General features: G+C 47.7%; 1 protein-coding gene across 2 annotated transcripts in view; it reads left to right on the top strand.

Annotated features, from left to right (window-relative positions):
- Positions 1 to 19,835, top strand: part of LOC142592718 (uncharacterized) — a 63,737-nt gene extending 43,902 nt beyond the window's left edge. For both annotated transcript variants that reach the window (XM_075704317.1, XM_075704316.1), the window contains one exon: positions 19,656 to 19,835. In XM_075704317.1, coding sequence (XP_075560432.1) covers positions 19,656 to 19,817 — 162 coding nt within the window. In that variant the 3' untranslated portion in view covers positions 19,818 to 19,835. The remainder of the gene's footprint in view (positions 1 to 19,655) is intronic.
- The last annotated feature ends 5,232 nt before the right edge of the window (positions 19,836 to 25,067 follow it).

The raw sequence follows: 25,067 nt of genomic DNA, 5'->3' as shown, positions 1-25,067 counted from the left end.
GCTCTTGAATAAATGTCGAAGTGTGGGCAGGGAGATCGTTGTGCAACAATTTCCTGCAAGCCGCCATGGAGTCGGTAAATATGATTCTTGGGTAGGCTGAGTTACTAAGGGGCATGTGTTTGATCGCAGTTGCGATGGCTGTCAGTTCCGCTAAGGTCGGATCTGTCTCTGTGAGTAACTCAGTATGTAGAGTTTGGAGGTTGTTATTCACGACTGCTATAGCGGAGCCCCGTGCACCAACGCTAGCATCAGCGTACAAGTATATGCCGTCAGGGTGTCTTGCCGTGTACCTCTTGAAGTAGGCAACTCGCTGTCGTCGCCTCTCCTTGCCTCGTTCTGGATTCATGTGGCGCGGCAGTGGAGCTATAGTTAGAAGTTCGCGTTGTTTCGGGGGTAGTGGGCGCGTGTTCAGAAGGGGCGCAGCTTCAGGATGATGGCCGATGCTGTGGAGGATGTGCGTACCTTGACACGTGCGCTGCAAACGCAGTTCTTGGGAACGACGATGAATGCTGACTAGTTCCTCCACCGTGTTATGGCAACCGATGTCAAGTAGGAGCTTAGTGCTGGCACTAAACGGGATGCCGATGGCCAGCTTTGTCGCCTTCCTGATGAGCGCATCAAGGCGATTGATATCTTGCTTGCGGAGATTGGTATAGGGCAGGTGATAGCGCAGGCGCGACATAATTAGTGCGTTTCTTAGTTGAAGCATATCCGCCTCTTTCACTCCATTTGCTCGGTTGGAGACCCTACGCATCATGTGCAGCACCTGTTCTCCTTGTCTGAGCAGGTGATGCACCGTCGCAGCGGGACCTCCATCTTTCTGGATATGGAGACCGAGTACCTTAATACATTTTGGTTGGGAAATCGGCACGCTTTCGTTTACAATTTGTATGGTGGGCGGTCTCCATCTTTTGTGATGGACCAGTAGCAACTCAGATTTTTCCGGCGCACATCTAAGGCCAATAGTTTGAGCAGCCTCATGCACTCTGTTCATAGCCTGTTGGAGAGTTTCTTGGATATGCCCTGGTGAACCCGTGTTGATCCAGATGGTGATATCATCTGCGTAGATCGCATACTTGATGTCGGGGATGTCTCGTAGCGCTCTATGGACTACGCACATGGCAAGATTAAAGAGAGTGGGCGAGATCACGGAACCCTGCGGGATACCTCTCTGCGGATGGGGATACTGTTGTGAGGTGAGGTCGCCTACTCGTAGCGTGTACGTGCGACTCCGTAAGAAGTCCCTAATATAGTTATAAAGCTTGGTTCCGCAGCCAGTAGCTTCGAGCTCTTGCAGCATAGCATCGTGGTTAACATAGTCAAAAGCTTTCTTGAGGTCTATGGCAAGAATAGCTTTAAGTTGAGCGCTGCTTGTTTCCTTCGTGATTTCTTCGTGTAGCTGCAGCAGAACGTCTTGAGTAGATAAGTGATGTCTGTATCCAATCAAATTATGGGGTAGGTGTTGTGATTGCTCAAGGTGAATTAGAAGTCTGTTAAGCACGATGCGCTCCATTAGCTTGCCGACGCATGATGTTAGCGATATTGGACGCAGATTCGCTATGGCTTGGGGCTTGCCAGGCTTCGGAATGAAAATGATGCTGGCTGTCTTCCACTCTTCAGGCAAGCTGCCCGTGTCCCACACATTGTTAATTTGCTGAAGTAAGAATGCATGATCGGCTTCTGTAAGGTTGCGGAGCTGTGTTGTCGTAATTTGGTCTGGTCCTGGCGCTTTATTCGGCTTTGCTTCTGCTAAGGCACGCTGTAGTTCCGCTAATGTGATTGGGCCGGTGAGACCCTCATTTTCTGGCTCTGCGCTTTTGTAGTCGGCATACTGTGGTTGCACTGGATCCGCAATGTGTGTTGTTATAAGCTCGTTGAATAGGTCATCGGTATGCTCAAATGTTTCGAGCAGCTTTCGGAGCTTATGGGATGTTTCCGTCTTTGTCTGGGTTGGGTCAATGAGTGATCGGATGAGATTCCACGTGGAGCTCATATTCAATGTGTCATTGAGCTTGTTGCACGTATCGTACCACTGCTCACGAGTGAGATGTTCAGTGTAGTGGACGATCTGCTCGTTGAGCGTGTTGATGCGTGAGCGTAGTTTTCGATTGAGCTTATTTCTTTTCCATCTCTTAATGAGGGCATGTCGTGCCTCCCAGAGATGAAGAAGATGCCTGTCCGTGCTTGGTTGCTCCCACTTCTCTATTATTTCCTTCGTGTGTGATTGGATTCGTTGCCTGACCATCTCTACCCAATCTTTCAAGTGCATGTTTTGGAAGTCTCCTACATGTGTCTTTCGGAACTCATTCCAATCCGTCAGGCGATGCTTGCGCTGGCGTTTTGGGAATCCTTTGATTTGTAGAAACATCTTTATGACAGTGTGGTCACTCGTTAAAGTATCGTGCGTGTTAACCCATTGCGCTGACAGTCGTCCTTTAATGAAGGCGAGATCAGGCGTGGTATCTCTTTCTACGGAGTTTCCGTGCCGCGTCGGGGAGTCGGTCTCGTTAAGGAGAGTTAGCTGGGCCTGTTGCATATGGTATAGTAGTGCGGATCCTTTGGAGGAGTTTTTTGTGTATCCCCATGAAGTGTGTGGCGCGTTGAAGTCGCCTGCTATTAGATGATCAAAATACCTCGTTGGCCGCAGATTCGCAACCTCCTTGAAGAAGTCTACTTTCTGTTTTGGCGGGCTATAAACATTTGTGATGAATAAGTGGGGCTGTGCCTTGCTCTTGACAATCTTAGTAGGAAAGACACGTACAGTGAGACTCTGTTCAGTGCTGTGGACAACATTTGCCGCTATATCTTTACGAATAAGAATGGCCAATGCAGAATTATGGCTATACGCCGTGTAGCCTGCAAGATGAGGTGTTTGGTTAGTTTCCTGGAGTAGGAGAATGTCGGGTCGACGATCTTGAGCGGCAATGTACTGCGTGAGAAGGCCCCGTTTTCGAGCAATCCCTCTACAGTTCCACTGCCACACCACCAGATTAGTCGCCATTGTTCTACTGATGATTTTGCGGAGCGCCCGCTGTAGGGTAAGGAGTGGGTCGCGTTACGCTGGTAGATCGACGTGCTCTAGGTAGTTCGCGCTCTTCCTGGCGCGGTAATGCGGCCATCGCAGCCTGCACTTGCGTAGAGACAATCGCCTCTGCCTGGCTCCTGAGGAGCTCGTTGAACAGGGAGCGCATTTGGCTCATTATTTGTTGAGTGTATGTTTTTAGCGCCTCCTCAACTTGAGCAGCAACCTGTTGAGCTATCTTGGCCTCTAGACTGGTTTGCATGTCTTTCATTTCGTCCCTTAGTTGCTTAAAATCTGCTTCAAGGTGTTGTAGGGCTGTTGTGTGGTATCTTGCCTTTTTCATTGCCGGTTGCAATGACGCTGGTTCTGCTTCCTGTGATAAGGGTTGCTCTATATCACCCAATGGTGTAACTTCAGGTGCGTGTGCCTCTGCTTGCATGTCCATGCCTTCGGTAGGCTCTAGTGATTGTGACGATAGTGTTGACATTTCATTAGGTCTGCGAGTTTGAAGTAGAGCGTTCTTATAATCTTTGGCTACTTTGTGAGCTCGTGTTTGAACTTGAGATGCATAGGTCACGGGGGGAAAAGGGGAGGTGCCGGGTGACTGACTCACGTTTCGCTGGTTTGCGGGTTGCTCGTCTTGTTGACCTCGGGAATGATTGTGATCCGGAGACTGGCTGCCACCACCGAGCCGGTTGCAGTCCCTGGACTGGCCGCCGCTCCCGGACTGGCCACTGCTGCCGGACTGGCTTTGGTCCCCGAAGTGGTCCCGGCCCCTGGAATGGCCGCGTCCCCTAGATCGGCTGCGGCCCCTGGATCGGCTCCTGCCTCTGGAGCGGCTGCGGCCCCTGGACCGCTGACGGCTTCTGGAGCTACTTCTGTCTCTCGATGTGTTGTCGGAGTTGCGTTTTGGGCTTGGGCTTCGGCTTGCGATGGTGACTGTTTTCATTTGCTTGTCGTCCTTTCGTTGTTTCAAACGCTTCAGGTAGGCCGCTTCTCTGACCGCTCTATCAGCGGCTCGTCGCACTTCACAAGTTGGGTCATCTGCCTTGTGGTCCTTGCCACAATTAGGGCAGCCTGGTTTGCAGTCATGATCCCCTACAGGATCTCCGACAGACTTTCCACATGTTCTGCACCTTTGTTTTCCATTGTCGCGACAAACGTCTGATCGGTGTCCTATAGCAAAGCATGTTGAGCAAAATTGCGCCTTGGGTCGGTGAGGGACGCAGCGGTATACACCTCCGCCGAAGATGACCTGGCGAGGTACATGTGAGCCCTTGAAAGTTATGATTGCAGTGGCTGTTCTACCCATCATACGAGCCGCAATAATCTCATAATTTGGGGCTCGGAGTTCACGCATCAATTCTTCGGTTGGGGTGTTCAGTTCCACGTTGTGAATCACACCTCTGCACGAGTTATGGGGTGAAGCGATATAGATGTGGACAGGGTAAGTTTTGCCATTAATAGTGGTTTCATTAATGCGCTGGAGTTTTTCTGTCGCCGAGGGGTCATCACTGGTTATTATAGCCAAGTTCTTTTCTTTTTTGATGTCTACTGTAGCGGCGCGAGCCTCTGCAGCAGTCAGAGCTGCTGAGACGCTTAGCGCGTCGTGAAGCGTTCGTGGGCTCCACTGAGGTAGGAAAAGGCCAGTTGGCGGACGCAGAATGAGCGTTGCAACGTGCTGCGTACCTTGGGAACGTTTTGATACTCGAGTGGTCCATCCATCAGTGTCGGTGACGAATTTCGGGGCCATTGCTGCTGAAGGAGTGCGGGCCGTTGGCGTACTTGACGGTAGGCCTACTCCCCTAGCCGTTAGGGCTAGCTGAGCACCCTGCCAGGTCCGTGACAAAAGCACAGAAACTCACAGTACGTTGGTCCGATCACAGCAGAAGTTGGCCAAAATGTTCGGATGATGTTCTAGAGGAGCCGAGCCGCGTCTGAGGACTGGTCCTTGTCGAATAAGTTGGCATTCGGGTCTTTCCTGTGGAGCGATGCGAAGGCACGTATGCTCGGACAGGAGCGACGCTCGCGTTCCTCAACGTTACAGGTTTTAGAGCGAGACGACGGCAGCGTCAGCTCCGACGCGTAATGGTGGAAGAAGATTTAGATATATTGGCGGTTCAAGAGACTAAAATAGAGAGTGAGAGTCAGACTGATAGTATGGTTGCACAGTTTAGTGACCGCTATACTGTATGCGTTAGTCATGCTGTTGGCACAACGGCCGGTTGCTGTATGTTTATTAAGAAAGGTTTGGGTATAGTTGAGGAAACAGTTATAAGTTGTCAGGGTGATCGATTCGTGCTGTGCAATTTTGTATATTGCAACATAAAATACCGTATAATATGTGTGTATGCACCAACGAAAGTGAATGACCGGCTAAATTTCTTTCAAGAAATATCGCACTATCTGAATACATACAGATGTTTGATAGTGTTAGGAGATTTCAATTGCGTTTTGAGCTCGGACGATCGTTCGAGGGATGGATACTGGGCTGATAAGAGCGTTGTCTTTCTGAGGGGGACCATTGGAAGAGCTCTGTTGGAAGACATTGCACATTACGCGAAAGAAGGCAATAAGCGGCATTATACTCATTTTCAAGGCAATAGCCATGCAAGGTTAGACAGAGCTTACCTTTCGCAAGAAATCGCCACAATGTGCGATGACTACAAGGTGCTGAACATAACATTTAGCGACCATTGTTTAGTAGCCTTCATCATAGGGAAATAGATCATCGCAAAACCTAGAATAAAATGGGAAACATGGAAATTAAACGCGATACTCTTAAAGGACGACCAATTTCTAGAAAGTGTACGCACAGAAATTGCCAAAGCAAATAATGACTGTGAAAAAGGATGGGGTGAGCGATGGGAGCGATTTAAAGAAGTCGTAAAAATGAATGCCATAGAGCGAGCAGTAGAAATACGTTTTAAAGACCGCCAAGAGGAAAATAACCTTAAAAAAATGCTTCAGGAATTTGTGGATGCCGAAACTGCAGCGCCAGGCTCCTTTATGGAAGAAATAGAGGAAACAAAGAGTAAAATTGAGGCTATCGACACGGAAAAATACCCTGGCGCACTTATTCGCGCACGAATGGGAAATATCTTGGCTGATGAAATGCCAACAAAGCGTGCATTGGGAACTGAGAAAAAGTATGCGAGGAGAAACGAAATAGTTGTGATTGAATACAAAGGGAAAATATCTAGAGATGCCGAAGAAATTATGCGTTTACGGAATATTACAGGGAGCTCTTCAAGTGTAGAATACCGAGCAAGGCTGGGTATAAAAGCCATTTTATAACCACTCTACCTAGGTTAGACGCCGAAGAAACAGATAGATTATTGGAAAATCGCCAGGACCTGATGGCCTAACAGCAGTTTTTTACAAAGCCTTTTGCTCGAAGATAGCCATCTTATTAGAGCGTGTTTTTATGGAGGCGTATCAAAAAGGTCGTTTGCTACCGTCCTTTAAAAGGGCGTATACAGTCTTGATACCTAAAAGCGATGACGCAAATAAACTTAACAAAGTAACAGGCTACAGGCCAATTGCGCTGACAAACGTAGTTTATAAAGTTCTAATGAAGATATTTGCGCGGAGACTACAAGGGGTTATTGGAGCTGTAGTAGGACCGCATCAGACCGGCGGGATAAGAGGGAGGTCTATATTTACTAATATCCATGTGGGTCGCAGCATTCTTGAAACTTGTAGATTTTAGGAAAGTCGCTATGTTACAAATTGATCTAGAAAAGGCGTTTGACAGAGTATGTCACAATCTCCTGTTTACAATTCTTGGCTATGTCGGTGTTGAATCACGGATAACAGAGGGAGTTAAAATGGCATACAATAATTGTACAACTAACCTCATTGTCAACCATAAGCTAACTGAAAGGATTGAAGTGCGTTCCTCTGTTCGTCAGGGGTGCCCCCTGTCACCTCTTTTGTTCGCAATATATCTAGAGGCTCTCTGTAAAAAAATTATTGATAGTGCGGATGTGCGAGGATTCAGCCTAGAAGGATGTGAGGTACGTTTATTAGCTTACGCTGATGATGTTGTTGGTTTCTGTGATGATAAGGAGAGTGTTCGAGCTACCATGACAATTATGCGTGAGTTTTGTGACATGACGGACAGCAATATAAACCTGAATAAGTGTGTCGGCTTGTGGCACGGCCGGTGGCAAACAACGCCGCGTGTTTTTGAAGGTATGCAGTGGAAGCTGACGCCTGGGATTTATCTTGGTGTACCACTAGGCGGACATCGAGACACTAAAGACTTATGGAATGGCAAAGTGCAGGAATTAAAAACTCAAACTGATAAGTGGGCCGGACGTGACCTCTCTATATTTGCCGTGCGGCTATCTGCAGAATCTTCTTGGTGAGCAAGCTGTGGTATCTCATGCAAGTCCTAAGTTGTTCCCGATTCAACCTCAAGAAATTCCATAGAGTATTTGTTGTTTTTGCGTGGCAGTCTGAATATGAAAGAACAAGCAGGAACAACTTGTTTCGCAAGTTGGGTCAGGGGGGCTTGTCATTACAAAATTTATACTTAAAGCAACTGATTTCTAGATTTTTGTTCTTACGAGACACGACAAATCCTTTCTTACGAACATTTATTCAAGTCCGATTGAGCAATGTCTTACCTAACTTTGTTGTCTCGATGAGGGAGGGTGGGTGTTACGCAACGAGTAAGTTTTTACGTGAGGTGGTCGTAGCATTTAGATTTTTAAACCATTACTTTTCCATAGAATATTTGGCTGCAGTCAGTCGTAAGCGGATAAGCTCGGATTTAATAGATATTATGTTCCCAGAACCATTATATCGATTAATGTACCGCGAAGGCCAAGGGAAAGATGTCTTAAAACGTGTGAAACGAATGATTGTACCAGGGGGAGTGAAAACATTCTTTTTTAAACTACATACTAATACCTTGCCTGTAAAAACATGGCTAGTAGAAAGGGGGGACTATTTACCATGGGGGACTAACTGTTTGATTTGCAAGAAACCAGAAACTATAGAACACGTTTTTCTGGATTGTTGGAGTGCGGTCTTCTTTTGGGATATTATGCTAAGAACTATTAAAAAAGAATTGCCGTTAACAGCGCATGGTATCCGTTACCTATCCACAGTGCAAGACAGTATACCTTATGACATGTTCTTTCTTCTCGGCCTTCACAGTATCTGGAGAAACCGCATGGCTGTAAGGAATTGTGATATAAATGTGAGAACAGTAAACTCTTATTTTTGTGAGAATATCAGTAAACTGCTGGAAGTTTTTCAGAAATTAGCGTACGACGATGATCTGTTGTCATTGATGGATGCCCTTGGCAAAATGAAAGTTTTGTAATCTCAACCGCAAGCTTCAAGCGCAGCGGTGGGAAAGTGAATACTGTCAGATGGTGGGAGCAGTATGTATTGATGTATTTGTTGAACGTCTGGAAATAAAGAAAAAAATGCGTCCGTGGCTTAATGGTTTCAATGTCAGGCTTCTGTGCTAGAGTCCCTGTGTTCGAATCCCGCCGTCAGGCAATTTTAATGATGTCTATTTAATTATTTATTCTGCAATCATCATCATCATCAGCCTAGTTACGCCCACTGCAGGGCAAAGGCCTCTCCCATACTTCTCCAACTACCCCGGTCATGTACTAATTGTGGCCATGTTGTCCCTGCAAACGTCTTAATGTCATCCGCCCACCTAACTTTCTGCCGCCCCCTGCTACGCATCCCTTCCCTTGGAATCCCGTCCGTAACCCTTAGTGACCATCGGTTATCTTCCCTCCTCATTACATGTCCGGCCCATGCCCATTTCTTTTTCTTGATTTCAACTAAGATGTCGTTTACCCGCGTTCGTTGCCTCACCCAATCTGCTCTTTTCTTATCCCTTAACGTCACACCCATCATTCTTTCCATAGCTCGTTGCGTCGTCCTCAACTTCAGCAGAACCCTTTTCGTAAGCCTCCAGGTTTCTGCCCCATATGTGAGTACTGGTAACACACAGCTGTTATACACTTTCCTTTTGAGGGATAGTGGCAACCTGCTGTTCATGATTTGAGAATGCCTGCCAAACGCACCCCAGCCCATTCTTCTTATTCTTCTGGTTATTTCAGTCTCATGATCCGGATCCGTGGTCACTACCTGCCCTAAGTAGATGTATTCCCTTACACCTTCCAGTGCTTCGCTACCTATCGTAAACTGCTGTTCTCTTCCGAGCCTGTTAAACAATACTTTAGTTTTCTGCAGATTAATTTTCAGACCCACCCTTCTGCTTTGCCTCTCCAGGTCAGTGAGCATGCATTGCAATTGGTCTCCTGAGTTACTAAGCAAGGCAATATCATCAGCGAATCGCAAGTTGCTAAGGTATTCTCCATCAACTTTTATCCCCAATTCTGTCTTTTCTGGAGCCCATGTAGCACTCGCCGACTACTGGTTGTGAAGGACTGAGTGCGCTGTTGTGCTAACAGTGCACCCGATAAAGGCATATCGAGTTCTGTCTGCCGACGGCTTTTAATTTCTTGTCGCTAATTTTTGCACTTGCAGCTTGCTTTTTGTATTCATTTTACATATTTTTTAAACATGTCGCATATTGACGCAGCCTTTAAGCGCCGCTTTACTTGACGGATTTACCAAAGTGGTGAATTTGTTTGCATCAACATCTACAGTCACAGATCTGTTAGCTTCAAATATTGTGGTAACAGGGCATCGCTAATATTACATAATGTTAAAACATAGCAAAACATGCATATCTGTGCGTATGAGCTACACTGTTCCACTTAAAAGACGAATCAATATAAGCCAATGAGTGCCTTAAAGGGGCCCTGAACTACTTTTTATCAAAGTGGGGACGTGCATTTGAAGTTAAAATAGGGTATTTGAGAAATAGCTTGCCGCAAGAAGGACTTAGATGCATTCAGCAGAAGCGCAGTTATTGGCAACCGAACACGGCCTCCGCCACGCTCCCGTTCCTTCTTCAATGCCTTGCACTGTGAAGGCTGTGACAGAACGGTGCGTGCCCACAACACTGCGCCTATTGATTGTCACCGTGGTGCGCAGTCCAAACTTGATTTTGGATGTTAACGTAGATACCACTACTTCCAGTTTTAGTACCTACGACGCAACAAACCTAAGCCAAACGCGATTGTCCTCAGCCAGCCCCAGTGCGCTGAGCCAGGGGACTCATTGTGGCACCCTGTGGCGGCCACGGTGTCCGCGCTACATAGCAGACCGCACCTGCGTGTAACTGTAGTGCATATGTGCGGCGCTTGCTACGTGCAGAACAGGGCTTGAGTGCATGCTTGCGCTCATATGCTCTAGTCTGACCGTGCTACATGGTGCGGACTGGCTTTGTCCTTCATCAGCTTGATCGACAGATAGTAGACACATCCAACTTACACATTTTGACGTGCTCCCAATAGTCTGCCAAGGTATCTAACCAGGAGCGCCAAGAGTGAGCGTGCGCTGGCAAGTGTATGTGTGGTCTCACCTTAAGTATCGCGTGGTTTGAGGCTAGCTGATGGTTCAAAACTAGTCGAAATTAGCGAAACCTGACGGTTACAACACCAATAATCAGGGTGGCCAAAGTGTGATTCCTACGCGGACGGCTGTGGCCTAGTGTGAACAGACGATAGTCGGATTCTTCGGGAAGTACATAATTATTATTGAAATTCCAAAGCAGATTTTTGCTTCAGCCTGTTTATTAAACTTCGTAAATAAATATACATAGTAATAGTAGGAAGAACCGTACTGACCCAACCTCCTTCTTCATTGATGTCTGCTATTGGCCAGTAGCAGACACGTACCAGAATCTGCTATATTATGAAATAAAGCCACCACAAAAGAGTGAAAAGCAGGCTCTGCTGAAAAGTGTGTTTGAGATTAAAGGTGGCTTCGTGCTCCACTTCCAAGCTCCACATGCTGCGCACGACTCCAAAACTTGGCTGAGATGTTCACAGCAGCATACGCTATCCGTGGACTTTGCTTTTTCACCAAGCCCGAGGGGTGGTTCAGGACCCCTTTAAATGACAAATGTGAACTAAATACAGATATTACGGGCTGGTATTTCTGATTCTCACTTCATCATATTTACCGTTTGTGTATTCCACAAAGTATTGTGAGAGAAAAGTGTGTTCGTGTGAGCACTCACTTATAGGCCGTTTAGTCCTCTCGTGAAAACACGGATGACATCGCTGGTATCGTCAGTAACTGAGGGAGATGGTTGTTTATGCTGCCGTACTAAATGCACCATGTCGCTTCTCATTTTGTTTACTGGTAAACAGAGTATCTCTGGAATTAAGAAATGTGTCAGTATAACAACACATACTGAACCACTCATATACCTAGTGAATCCGACGGGCAGTTTTTGGAATTATTGACATACAAATGTTCTCACAGCGCTGTGTCTCCGCTTTCTTCTTATTATGTGTCTGCTGTGCGAAGTGAAGAGTAGTTGATTTCAAATGCTAAGGTTAGAACTGAACTATAAAAGTAGTTACCTTCTTCCTAACTGGTTACTGTGAACTCTACAGCTTCGCAGGCCTAACCTTCGCTGAACAGGATCAGCATTGGCTCAGTCTTCAGCCCTTCGGAGGACTGAAGTTTGGGCATATCGACTTCGAAAGCATGTTTCGATTCATAATTAGCGCGATCAGTTATATATACAAGTGAAGGTGCTCTGTCAATCACTTCATTTGTTCGGCGGCCGATCGCACGGCGATTGGTGAATCAATGATCAACATGCTGATTTTCTCTGTTCCGTCATCATGAAAGCATCTGCACTATGATGGTTTGCATTTGTCCGTTGTGGCGTTGTCAGCTTGGTCTGATAAAATAGTCCCGGAGACACACCATGCTGAATAGTCGGGTAATTGTTGACGTCGGCATTTCGTTGGTCTCGTATTGAATCAATCTTACCCCAGCAATTACAGGCATGTGCTGCCACCCCCAGCAAGAGACACCGCAAGAAGACTTCATTAGCAACGTAATGTTTTTTTTTAATTGTCGCCTCAGTGTAGCGCAGGCGTTCTTCGATAAATTTGCTATCCGTCAATGAAAGTCGGCTACAAGCAGAAGGTTTATGACTGGGTTGCTCGTGTGTGTTTAGGGCGGCCGTGTTCTGACTTCTCTAGTTAGCGTAGATGGAACTAGTTACTAAAAGACGCATTATTTTAAGGGTTCTACGGAGTGCGTGAGTCCCGCAAGTTTAATTGTTCGTTTGAGGTACGTGTCCTGTATGGACAAGAGGAAGAAACGTGAGTAAGCGTAATGAAACGTTTGCCTAAGACGCAAGTACGCGTTCTGAATAGTGACCACAAAGCTAGAGCGCTTGTGATTACGTACTTGTGGAGATGACCGGACTGTGGCACCAAAACGTGTGATAGGTACGCCACTGCAATAGGGTAAGAACAGGCTGTTCGTGAAGTTAGGCCACTTAAGCTATGTTCCGCTGTTTTCATTATTTGTTTACCTCCAAACTGGGGAAAGAAAAGATCAGGGTTCATTTTTACTTAGTAATAGCCTGGCGAATCAAGGGTGAAGAGCCTGCGCTTACACGTGGTGCAGCGCTATGGTGTTTTGTTTGTTTGACATACGTTCTCCGGGGCCCAGGATCCCGAAGTTCGTCACACGAGGCTCGACACCAGTACCCTACATGTTCTTTCAGCGTTCCTCATGGCCAGCGATTTGATTTCACCGGCCATTCCGAACTTCCGGGGCGAGGAGGAGCTGTTAGATACGGGACCTTTTCCTGAGCGTCCTTCGAGTTCACCAGACCACATCGAATCGCGTCACACTTATAAGGAGCGCAGAAGCACATCTACCACGTTCCCGAGGTGCGGCACGTCCAAACAAGTTGGCGTCCCCACCTCGTGCGCCGCATGTGGAGCTGTTGTCTCACTGCTGGACTCTTCCCGAAAGTGTAGCGGGAGCCTGGTACTGTTCCAGGTAACGTGGATCTCGAGCAAAGCTACACTTGCAGCTCTGAAAGATCGCTCGAGAACAAACCGCCTGCCCACGCTGTGGGCTTGCAAGCCGCGAGGCAAGACGGCTCTAACGCACCGTGAAGCCCTGGCAGCAACTCCCCCCATCCGTCTTTGTCACGGCAGTTGCAGACTAGGAAGGCAATACCGCAGAGAAATACTCCCTCGGACAGGTGGAGGCAATAGAGTGACTCTCTGTGCCGGGTGTGACTTACATTCGCACGGGCGCTTACCATTGGCCAAAAATGACGCCACCTGAGCGGGCTCGCCGATTGGCCGAACGTGATTTAACTTCGAGACACCGAAGGGGTTAAAAGCCAGAGACCGGGAGCAACAGGAGAGCATTCCTTCATTCATCTCTGTCGAGCTTGTTGCCACGGGCCGCAGCGTCCGAGTGGCTGCCGGCCCGTAATAACTTTATGACTGTTAATTTCTTTGTACTCTCAATGTAAAGAATATAAATAAACCTCCAGTTTTCATCTCAAAGTCGTCCTCAACCTCGGCCAACTTCCGCACCCAACGGCAAGGTCCAAAACCTGGGGCACAGCAATTGGGATTGTCCTCCTGATACAACAGCAGGTACAGCGGGCGCTGTGGCCAGTGCTCTTTCAGAGTCGCTAGCACCTGGCCCTGTCCCCAATGCTAGGAGACGTAGTGCCTCACTCACAGATGCTGCATTTCCTGTTTGCCAAGGCACCGCATGAGCTTTCGTCACCATACGAGGTGCGTTTGTTTGTGCAGGATGGACTTCCTTGAGCCTGTGTTTTGACCACCAATACTGTGGCGGACGGGAGAACAGGTTAGATAGCTGTAAATGATGGTGACGTGAGGCAGGGGGCTTGAAATGCAGCTTAGCTGCGGAAGTGTAAACAATTGCTGCCTCAAAACCCCCTGAGAAGGAACCCCATTGGAGGGTGGCGTGGCCATTGTTGTTGGACAGTGCAATGCATCACCCCGGTGCTGGTTGCGTCAGTGGGCGCAATGTGTATTCCAGTTAGGTCGCTGCATTATTAACCATAATTGTTGTTATGTGCTTGTGCACTCAATGTTGTCCAGCACCTGGTTCCACTTTGCCTGTGTGTGTTTCAGAAAATGGTGTAGCATAGATAGTGGAAGTGTTTTACATGCTCTCGTACAATGTCATGCGCTAGCTCAGCTTTGAAGATTGTGCAAACGGCAGGACACGAATGACAACGTATTAGGTGGATGCCTTGCGCATCCTCCTCCTTTTGTTTTGTCTATGTTCAGGACAATGCGGAGACAGAGGGAAATGGTTAGGTGCATGTAAAATTCCAGCTTGTCCAATTGGGTCGCTGGTGTGTCGCGAGTTGGTTCGAGAGGTGCAACCAAGGAGTTAAAACCCAACTCCCGACCCCTCATGAAGGTTCCAGATGTAGGAGCGATGTGCTGCACTTTTGGCTTTGCCAAGTTTAATGCATCAGTTCTGATGTAAACAGCTGCCCGTAAATACTCTGCACATAAGGTCCCGTTGTTTTTAAGTTTAAAGCATCTGTGGATACCTGAGTAACTGAGGGCAAGAAACAACGAAGGTACTGGCAGCAGGTGACGCTTCTGCCCCAGTTAAGGTGGTTATGATGACTTGAGAAGCAAAAGTAAAGGGTTGAACAAACTTTAGTGGCACAAATGTGGGTAGGTGGTATTTTGTTTGATTAGGACGAAGAAGTGTTGTTGTGCCGGTCTTGGGCAGGGGGCTTGAAATGCAGCTTAGCTCCGGAAGTGTAAACAATTGCTGCCTCACTGCTGGCCAATTATAGTAATAGAATGAAAGCTTAGGGAAGGAAAAAAGAGTCTAGGGTAGCAGAGCATTAGCTGGAGTGAGAAAATGAAGAAATTTTCAGGCATAGGTTGGAGTCAGCTCATGCAAGACTAGGGTGACTAGAGATTACCTGGCGAGGCGTTCCCCCTATATTGCAGATAAATATGGTGTTGACAATGATTGTGATTATTATGGCATAGCCGATCGTTGCAATGTGCACATGGTTTTAGTTTTTGCCAGTGACCTTTTTCATGGGGTGGTCACCGATCCAACATTTCTAGAATGTTGTAGTCAATTCTATAGCGAAAGAGACATACATGCCTGACCAGATTGCATATGCAACGGGAATAGTATTGTACCTTCTCAAATGCATGCAAGCACCAACAATTACAATGGAACGTATGGTGAGGCATGTATAAATAGCAAATGCATTTGACTCGCGAGATCAAAGTCCCCAACTGTGCTGCCCACTTTTGTTGTGATCCGCTTGTGCTTCTAGGAACAAGTTCACCCATTAAGAATTCTAGTCTTAACCCTTTCATTACCGCGTCTATAGAAATTAGTAAATTTGATCGATAACTATTCTACGTGCTGGTAAACCTTCCCGTTGTAACTCTTCTGCGAGCAACATCATGCACTGTCTGAAATCGCAACTGCACTTTCTCTATTTGTCAGATTTGACTAATTTTTGGTCGATTGGGGAGTCTGTAAAAAACGAAAATCCTTGATTACAGGTATCATCGAAAGCAATGCTCCTAGCTATTTCCCAATACAAATTTTTAGAATAGGGGCCCCAATAGTTTGGGGCCCCAAAGAGCTTTGCGGGTGTTAGCGTCGGGGCGCGCAGGAGTGAAGAGTTTTAGAATAGGGTTGTACGTTTGCAGATAGCGTCTTGCGCTGACAGCACCACTACTATGGAAATATGGCATGATCATTCACTGCTATAAAACAGTGGAATGGTTTACCCGTTAGCATTAAATCTTCATCCTTTCATACATTTAGTCATGCCCGTAAGCTGTTTTATATGTGTAACAAAGTTTACGTCATTCATTACACTATATTGCCACAACCTCTATGGTCGCCGCGGGTATGTGCCAGGCGATGAAAACGACGCTGAAGTAGCGTGCGAGTAGAAAAACAGACGACACCGACGTCACGTTGACTGTGCTGATAAAGTCCTTTTACACGTCCTCGACACCGGCTTTCCCGTCTCCTACTAGGCTGTGACACTGGTGGAGGTGCTGGGTAGGGCTTTGCGGCGCAGGCAATCCAAGCATGTCTGTATGTAACGTTTCACGATCGACGCAAGTCTTGGCCAATGGTACATTAGCCTAATTCTTGTCAGTGTGCGGGTGTAACCCAAGTGACCAGTGGTCGGCTCGTTGTGACAGACATGTAGGACTTCGTCGCGAAGAAATGCGGGAACGACGAGTAAGTAGCTGCTGCCACTAGGTGAAAAGTTCTTTTTATAGAGAACATCGTGGCGCAAGCAAAGCGAAGACAGCCCTCTCGCGAGTAACCTCGGCACCCTGCTTGTTTTTCTCTCCAAGTAATCGAAAAGAGGAACCAGTTGTGCGTGCTCGCGTTGGTGGCGTGAAACGGCGGCAGTATCTACCACGCCTAGAAAAGCCACGTCATCATCGTCGTGCACTGCAGTGTCAACAGGAGACCGAGAAAAGCAGTCGGCGTCGGTGTGTCGTTTCCCTGACTTGTACACAACCGTGAAGTCGAACTCTTGGAGCCGAAGACTCCAGTGCACAAGTCGACCAGCTGGATCTTTTAAATTTGCCAGCCAGCAAAGTGCATGATGATCACTGACAATGGTGAAACACCGACCATATATATGTGGCCGAAATTTCAGGACGGCCCACCCCAGTGCGAGGCATTGTTTTTCTGTAGTGGAATAGTTAGCCTCCGTCCTTGATAGCATCCAGCTTGCGTAAGCAATCGCTCTTTCGGTGGTGTCCTGCCGCTGTACAAGCACTGCGCCAAGGCCGACATTACTAGCGTCGCTATGAAGAATCGTAGGAGCGTCGTCATCAAAGTGTGAGAGCACGGGAGACGTCTGCAGCGGTTGCCGTAGGTCGTGATATGCCCGTTGCTGGTCTTCTCAACAGACGAAGGGAATCTCGGTGATACGAATCTCAAGGGGCGGCGAAAATATTTGGGTCACCTGAAAATTCCTATCGCCAAAAAATAGGGAAAAATAAGTTGTAGAGCAGAGGTCCATGTACAGGGGATTTATTTCCGTGGAAAGAAGTGCCAGATGGTCCATCTGCGTCTTCGTTTTCTTCTTTTCATCCAAGTCAGCCAGCAAAGAATGCGTTTTTGCGCAGTCTCCGATGCAACTGCATGCCGCAGAACGTAAAGTGCGTGCGTTGTTTCTGCTGCGGTCAACGGCTGGTGATCAGAGCTGTTGTAGTTATCTTCGTCATCGCGACTCACGATTTCAACTTGCGATGTGTTAACATCATCCACAATGTCTGCAACACTTTGCACACTGCCAGTTGCGCGGTCACCATCCGCGGTCACAGAGTTGTTGGCAGAACATACAACGCCAAGCAGGTCCTAATTTTCAATCTGGACTGAATCCGGCTCTTGTGAACAGGTGGTCACACTGGCTTTGAATATGCCATACTTGCTTAAACACTTCGCAATTGCCATTGGCGGCACACGATGCAAAGGCACTGCAATAAAGGGTAGGGCATCCAGAAGGTTGATCTGCAAGCTTGCATTCTTGCAGTCAGTTTTCGCCAGAAGCGCACAAACAAGTTTTCCTAATGATGCTAGACATTCTTGATAATGCCAGCATCAAGCAGCTACAAGTGACTAGAGGCATTTGCTGGCAAAAGTACAACTTTCACGTTGTGCTGCATCATCTCTTTAGGGTGTGCTGGGCGTTGCTCTAAAATCTAAACATTCTTCCTGTTTTGACTAGACATCTTCCTATCCAGGTAGGTAGCAAACTCTAAAAACAATGACATCAACCACGCCTTTTTGTTATCTTTATAGATGCAAGGTAGCCACCCGGCTACATTAAAGAATCGCGGCTTCTGTGATTTGTCTATGACTGTCAGCTGCATCTTCTCCAAACCGTCCGCATAACAGCAGAACAGCACAATCATGAGCTGCTTGCTCTTCTGCCTGCCCTGGCAGACTTCACCTTTAAAATGCAAACTCTTCTCGGGCTGCAGGTTATAAAAAAGTCTAGCCTCGTCCACGTTGAAAATGTCTTGAGCTTCGTAACCCTCAATTAACGCTGGCAGTGTTGCTTCCATCGAATCCTCAGCAGCAAAGGCGTTGATCTTAGTTCGCCGCAGATGGTCTTCTAGGCAAGGCCATGCCTGGCTTTAAACATGTGCATCCATCCCGCTGAGGCCTTAAAATCTGCTATGCCAAGCAGAAGTGCTACATTTGCGGCTTTTGTCATCTAGGACTTTACCGTCAACGCTAAATGCCAGCTGCTGTCACTTCTTTAAACCACGTCAGAAGAACTTCTTTTAACTTGACGTGATGAGAAGTTTTATCTTCTTTTTGTTGATGCCAAAGCACTGCACATTGAGCATGATTTGGTCTTGCTCACTAACAAGCGTTGGTAAAGTATACGGCCCAGGCCTAACTCCTTGGCGAGCTCTGCACAATTTTTTTGGTTCCTCATCCACTTTTTTCAAAATTTGTAATTTTCCTTTAAAAGGGAGTGCCCTCCGCTTCCGCAACGTTGTACTTTGGGGGCAGACATTGCTATTGAGGATTGATGCCTGTGAACTTACGTACCCTTGTGCAGGCGAAATGAAATGAGTACTCCAGAAACGAGGAGGAACGCTTGGTTGCTGCTACGGTCGCGGTTTATATAAGAAACGCACTAAGAAGGAAGCTAGAGGCACCCGAGCTGCAGCCAGCGGAAATGAAAGGAATAGCGAGAAGGTAGGTAGAGGGATATAAATGATGGGAAGAGTCAGGGGGTGAACGAACAGGTGTAGAGGGGTTGAAATGGTCTGTTCGCTCGGAGCAGCACCTCACCGGTTGCTAGTGTAAACACGCCAAGAGGAGGAATACCGTCAGCGGGAGACGATTGATTGCTTTTGAGCCCGCATGCACCCACGCTACAACGAAAATCCCGACCTGCTTCTGCCTCCTGCCCATGCTGCTATTGGCTGCTAACTGCTCGCGTGTTTGTATCATCTGCACCGGAGTGATAAATTTCTGTGGATCATGCAAACTTTTTTACATTATATACAATACACTTTGGTCGGAGAATTTCGAGAATTCATATCACAATAAAATTTGTATCAGCCGAATTCGTATCACTGAGATTCCACTGTATCTTGATTTCTATGTACCTAAGTTATTGATAGCTTGTTATATTCTTGTTGTGCACTGCTAAGAGACTCTTGAGTATGTGTAGCACTTTGTTGTCTTGCCCGAAATTTGTAAACATTAAATTATATTTTTTGAAAAATTTTGGTATATCCGATATTCGATTCGTTAATTCAGTATTCAGTATTTCAGTATTCAGTATATTCAGTATTTACACGCCCTTAGCAATTATATGCAAGCACATGCTGTGGCAGTCATCTATTGCATTTGGACGAGACTGGTTTCCAAGAAGAAAACTTAAGCACCTTTGTAGTGCAGCTCTGCATGTCTACTGCACTTTTGGAACAAATTGTCACAGTGACTTATTGCTTATGTATGCGAGGCACAGCTCATTCTTGGTTTATTGAACATGTGCCTTTCACATTTATCACAGTGACTTGTATTTTTTACCTCCTTTTATTCATGCAGCTCTTTCTCACTTGTGTAGTTCCTATCGGCCCTTCTGCTGTAATGCCTCAGTGGTGGTGCAGATATTGTAAATGCATAAGTGCTAAACTGCTGCTTGTGTTCTTTGCAGAGCATAGACCCAGCCAAGGAAGAAATCAACCTGGAGGTGCGCGACAATGTCACGGTCGACAGGTTGGCACAGCGCGTTCCTCGTGACCATTTCCTCTACCAGCTGTTCCTCTTCCCCCACAAGCATCAGGGGGAGAAATTCAAGAGCATTAATAAAGACTAATGTCATTTGCGCAGTGTCGCATTTTCCTACCTTACCTTTCTAGGTGCAAAGAGTACTATCCATTGGAAACTGAGTTTCTCCGCATTTCTTGTGACTTCAGAATCATGAAACGTGTGCAGCTACAGAATGGACGAAGTATTTCTGGTTGTTCAGTGAGTTTTGTAATGTTTACAAAATTTTGTGCGTACACTGTATATAAAAATTTCAGATATGCTGTCAGTGGCCTATTTTTCGGACTCCCTGGGACCGCGAAAGTATCTGAAAAAATGGATCCATGCAGTTTTATGGCTGCCTAGGTCTCAAATTGCTACAGACATGTCAAAAATAGCTCTGAAGGCCTGCCAGTACTTTTATTTGGCATCTCCGTGCTCGCACTGTGACAGGAGACGGCAGGTTTGTGCTTGTATAATTAAGGAACACATACGGCAGTTAAACGTCTACATCAGTGGTTGCTGGCCATGGATGTGTCGGGGACCCCTCGTGGACCAGTAGAAGTGATGGGGAACCCCTTGCAGAGACCAGGTGGATCGGTCAAAGGTTTATTTTCATTTCAATGAAGAAAATTAGCAACGAACATTGTTACGCGTTTTAATTTTTTATTATCTTGTGCGGATTGCTGCCGCAGTTCCTGGAGCTGGTCGCAGAATGGCGAATGAGCCAAGGCTAAACTGCCCTAGAAAAAACAATTTTTAGGGGTTTGCGAATATCGAACTTTTCGAATACGAATACTTAAGCCTCAAGTATTGAATTGAATATCGAGTAATGCATATGCATAAGATATGATGCAACATTGCAATTACATTGTCAGTGTTACAAAGCTAGACTGGTAAGTCGTTATACTAAAACATTGTGCATTTGGCTAATGTTAACTTGGAAAATTGAGCAATTCCCCACTAGCTGTTCACTCGCCAAACTGTGCCTTAATACAGTGCATGTGACCTTGTGCCAGTCGTCACATATCGCAGTTGATTTCAACGAATAGTCAGTATTGGGGATGGCGCTGACAAAGGAAAAAAAGGAACACTCGCTGTTCTCAAAGCCGTGCCCTTTGCTATTGAGAGGCTATCTCGCACAGTTCAGACGCTTAGTGGCTAAGTGTGCTTTACAGTCACAATTTTGCCAGCAGCAAATTACCACAAAATACAGTACTGCATCGCAACAATACTGCTGCGTCTCTTCTATGTTGACGACAAAAGCAATGATGGGAGCCTTAGTAGGCTTGGTCTCGTGCATCGGCCTAGCAGTGATTAGAAGGCGAAGTCCTCTCTAGGCTCCACTACAAAAGCACTTCGTTTTTGTTATACGTGTCCTCGTCTCCTACCTTCGTTGCACTGACACACTGGTATAGGTGTGGGGTACGACAACTCGATGCTCCGGACCCCTCCTGGGAGCCGTTCGTCCAGCCCAGATACGCTGTCACCCATTGCAACACCTATGCATCGTTTCAGTCATCGTTTGTAGGGCCGTGCTCCTGAGCTCGCCCCCTTGCAGGAACCTTCGTCCAGACGTTACCCATTGCCACCCATGGCCACCGCCAGCCCACCAGAGGACCCCGAAAGTGTCCGTTAGTCCAGCCCGCCACAGATAGCTCTTCTTCTACCACAGATTCCAGATCACTTTCACGATGGCACCTTTCAAGACGTCGAAAATCGACTTGACCGGTTGACTTTGCGAGCGCATTGCCAAGATCAATGACTCGAATTTTAAACAAAAGATCACCAATGTTTATTTTGCTTTTGGCGATAGTGCTCGTGTATGGTATGAAAACCAAGAAGGCAGTCTGTCTACCTGGAGTGGCTTCCGCCAGCTGCTCCTTGATACCTTTGCGAGTGTTGACCGACAGGACTGTGTCCAGTGGCTAATTCATTTACTGGCTCAGAAACACAATAAAACCATCGTAATGTTCGCCGAGGACATAGCCTTTCTGTGTCGTAAAGCCGACCCAAACATGACAGATAAGTTACCTATGCTACCTCATGCACGGCATGAAAAGCAGTTATTCGCCAGACTGGTGGGCAATCCAGCAAGTACCGTGTCTGATTTTATGAAGAAAGCTCCTGATATTCAGTGAGCACCTCATCAGTGATGCATGCAGTACGATCGCTTGTTCAGCAGCAACGAGGTTAATGCCACCGCTATAGCTGTTGATGCTCAGCATTCTCTCCACGATCTGATTAGGAAGGTTGTAGACGAAGGAATTCAGAAGCTTGCGACTTTGACAATGGAACCGCCGGTGGCGTCTGTCGCCAAACTCATGCGTAACGAAATCAGGCAAGCGTTCTCGTCTCCAAACCTCAGTCCCGAGCTGCATTTAATGAGCTACGCTGCCGTGTTCTGACGTTCACCACCTGTTATGTCGCTACCGCCGTACATCCAGCCGTCGACTGCTGCATCTTGGTCGTCCCAGGAAGAGCCTCCTAGACGTCTGCAGCTTTGTAAGATGGACGTATCGCAGGCGGCAGATTGGTGCTCACTCCGTTTCAGCTACGGCAGAGTCGGCCACATTTCCCACCATTGCTGGCATCACGACGTACCGCTTCGCCCTCTCCGCCTATGGTTTGACAGTCGGCATGCTAACGATGACTACTCACTACGGCGAATCTCCTTTTCAAGGGCCTCCAGCCACCAGCTTTCGTTTTGAAGATCGCCGAGCCAATGACGAGGAGTCGGTGCCAAATCACCAGGCCTACATGGGCCATCGGTCGTGCTTTCCGTCTCCTCCACATTCTTCTGCACCAATACGCCGCACTTTCACTGGCCTCAGGGGCCTAGCCCATGCCGGCAAAGCTAAAGGTGGCGTCTTCTGGGGGTAAGGTTACAAATCATGACGACGATAAAAAACCTCCATTTCAGGATGCTATGAAGCAGACGAGTCGTAACAGCGACGAATTTGTAAGCGCAGACCTTATTGTTTTTGTTGACGGGCAGCAAGTGACAGCTTTTTTTGGCACTGGTGCCAAGTTCTCCATAGTAATTCAAGACCTCACAGTTCGTCTCAAGAAAGTAAAGACACCGTGGGGAGGGCCCATATAAGGACTGCAGGCGGCCAGTTTCTGATGCGTGCCAGACAATGTAAAGCAGGAGGTGCGTCTTTCGTCGCCACATTCATCATCCTTGCCATGTGCTGTAAAGACTTGATTATCGGAATGGGCTTCTTGAGGGAGTGTGCTGTGGTCATCAGCATCCCAGACCACTTGGTAACATTTTACCACAGTCCTGATCCAGTTTATTGCTTAAAACCACCACACCGCTCATTGCGCCTCAGTGATGGCGTTGTCATCCCACCTCAGTCGTGCACTCTTGTTTCTGTGGCATGTGATGTGCCATTCAATGGGGAAGGAGTTGCAGACGAAATAACCGCGCTGGTATTTACTCACGATATTTCAGTCGCACGAGGTATTGTCAACGTCGTCAATGGGCAGACGGATTTCTTGCTGACAAATTTCAGCACGGAGCATCGCCACCTTCCAAGGGGAACGGCGGTCGCCGATTTCGACGGTGTTGCAGGTGTTCAGGGCTACTTTTCAGTGCTTCAAGAAGCATCTGCACCGGTTCCAGCTCCTGTTCTTGACGTCAGCACTACCTTGTCGCAAGAGGAACCACAAAAACGCCTCGCATTACTAGCCGAGTTCCAGGGCTGCCTAGCGTCAACATCAGGAGTGAGTCGCAGGCAGTTAACCGAGCATTCAATAATCACTGAAGACACTGCCAAACTAATTCTCCAGAACCCTTATCCTGTGGCTTTAAACGATTAGGCAAAACCAAGTGCTAAGAACCGTGTTTTTTACCGCACAGTCAGCAGCAGACAGACAGACAATGAACTTTGATTGAGGTCCTGAGGGACTAGCCGGCGGAGACCCGTTGGGACCCCTGGCTCGCCGCTGGCTGCTGCCATGTCGGAATCGGGAGGCCAAGCCTCTGCGCTCTTTCACGGGCCCTCTGGACGGGCATGGACTGGAGCTTAAGGTCCGTACTAGATATGGCCTCATCCCAGTCCCGTTCGCTGGTGAGGGACGTATCCCGTAACGCAGGATTAACGCCAGAGCCTATGAGGTAGAGTGCTAACCTCCTCCCCACAATCCGGGCACTGTGGGTCATTTTCTGGGTAAATCCTGCTTAAGAAACCTCGCGAGGGATATGACCTAGTCTGAAGCGTCCTAAGCGTGATCGATTGAGATCTGCATATATTTGGGTGTGGAGGCGGGAAGCGCCTCCGTTCCTCTTTATAGTGGGAGACGATCTCATGAAAGGTTAATAAGGGGTCGCTGTGGCCAAGCTCCTCCGCATCCAATGTAGCCCCACCGCCGGCGCGGCGCGTTAATTCTCGCGCACGGCGGTGAGCAATCTCATTGAGGTTCGGGCGGCCCGGCATCACGTTGTCGCCCATGTGAGCGGGGAACCATATAATATAATGTAGGGGGTCACAATTAGTTCTGCACTTGCTTTTTAGAATCACTTCCACCTGTCTCGCAAGCATTCCCGAAGCGAAAGCCCTGACGGCCGCGCGTGAGTCAGTGTAGATATACGGCCTTTTTGAATTCTGCATCGCCAGCGCAACCACCACCTGTTCTGCCACGTCGGCCGACACAGCACCTACCGAGGCCGCAGATAGGAGCTCGCCCTTTTCGCTGACGACCGTGACCATGAATTTGCCGGAGCGCCCATATTGAGCTGCGTCCACGAAAGCTTCCATGCCAACCGTTTTCTACAATATCGCCCTGCCGCGAGCTCCTGGCCTGCCCGCATTATGCTGTGGGTGAACGTTTCAAGGGAAGGGACCGACGACGTAGGTCCCTCTGGAGTTCTCGTCCAGCTGAACCGCCTCGCTGCGAGTGTAACGCGGCTGCAAGCCCGCCGCCTCCAAGAGGCGCCTATCGCAGCTCGAGCGCGAAAGCCTCGTGATCTGCGCCGCTCGTTGCGCCTCTATGAGTTCGAGGGTGGTGTTATGAACTCCGAGCTGCATTAGCCTGCCCGTGCTCGCGGTGACCGGAATACCCAGTACCTTCTTGACGCTTTTCCGCATCAACGTGTCAAGCTTGTCCCTTTCAGTCTTAGTCCCCTGCAGGGCCGAGAATGCATAATTGATGTGGCTCATAAGAAAAGCCTGATGCACCCTCAGTAGGTTGTCCTCGCCTAGGTCTTCTTATTTATTCTGATTATTCTGAGAATATTCTCGGTTTAGGTGGTCAGATGCAGAATGGTTTTGGCATTACAGCCCCTGCAATCGCACAACAATCCTAGAACTCTAAT

Source organism: Dermacentor variabilis, chromosome 9, assembly GCF_050947875.1.
Source record: "Dermacentor variabilis isolate Ectoservices chromosome 9, ASM5094787v1, whole genome shotgun sequence".
Taxonomy (NCBI): domain Eukaryota; kingdom Metazoa; phylum Arthropoda; class Arachnida; order Ixodida; family Ixodidae; genus Dermacentor; species Dermacentor variabilis.
This window is presented reverse-complemented; position numbering and strand designations above follow the sequence as displayed.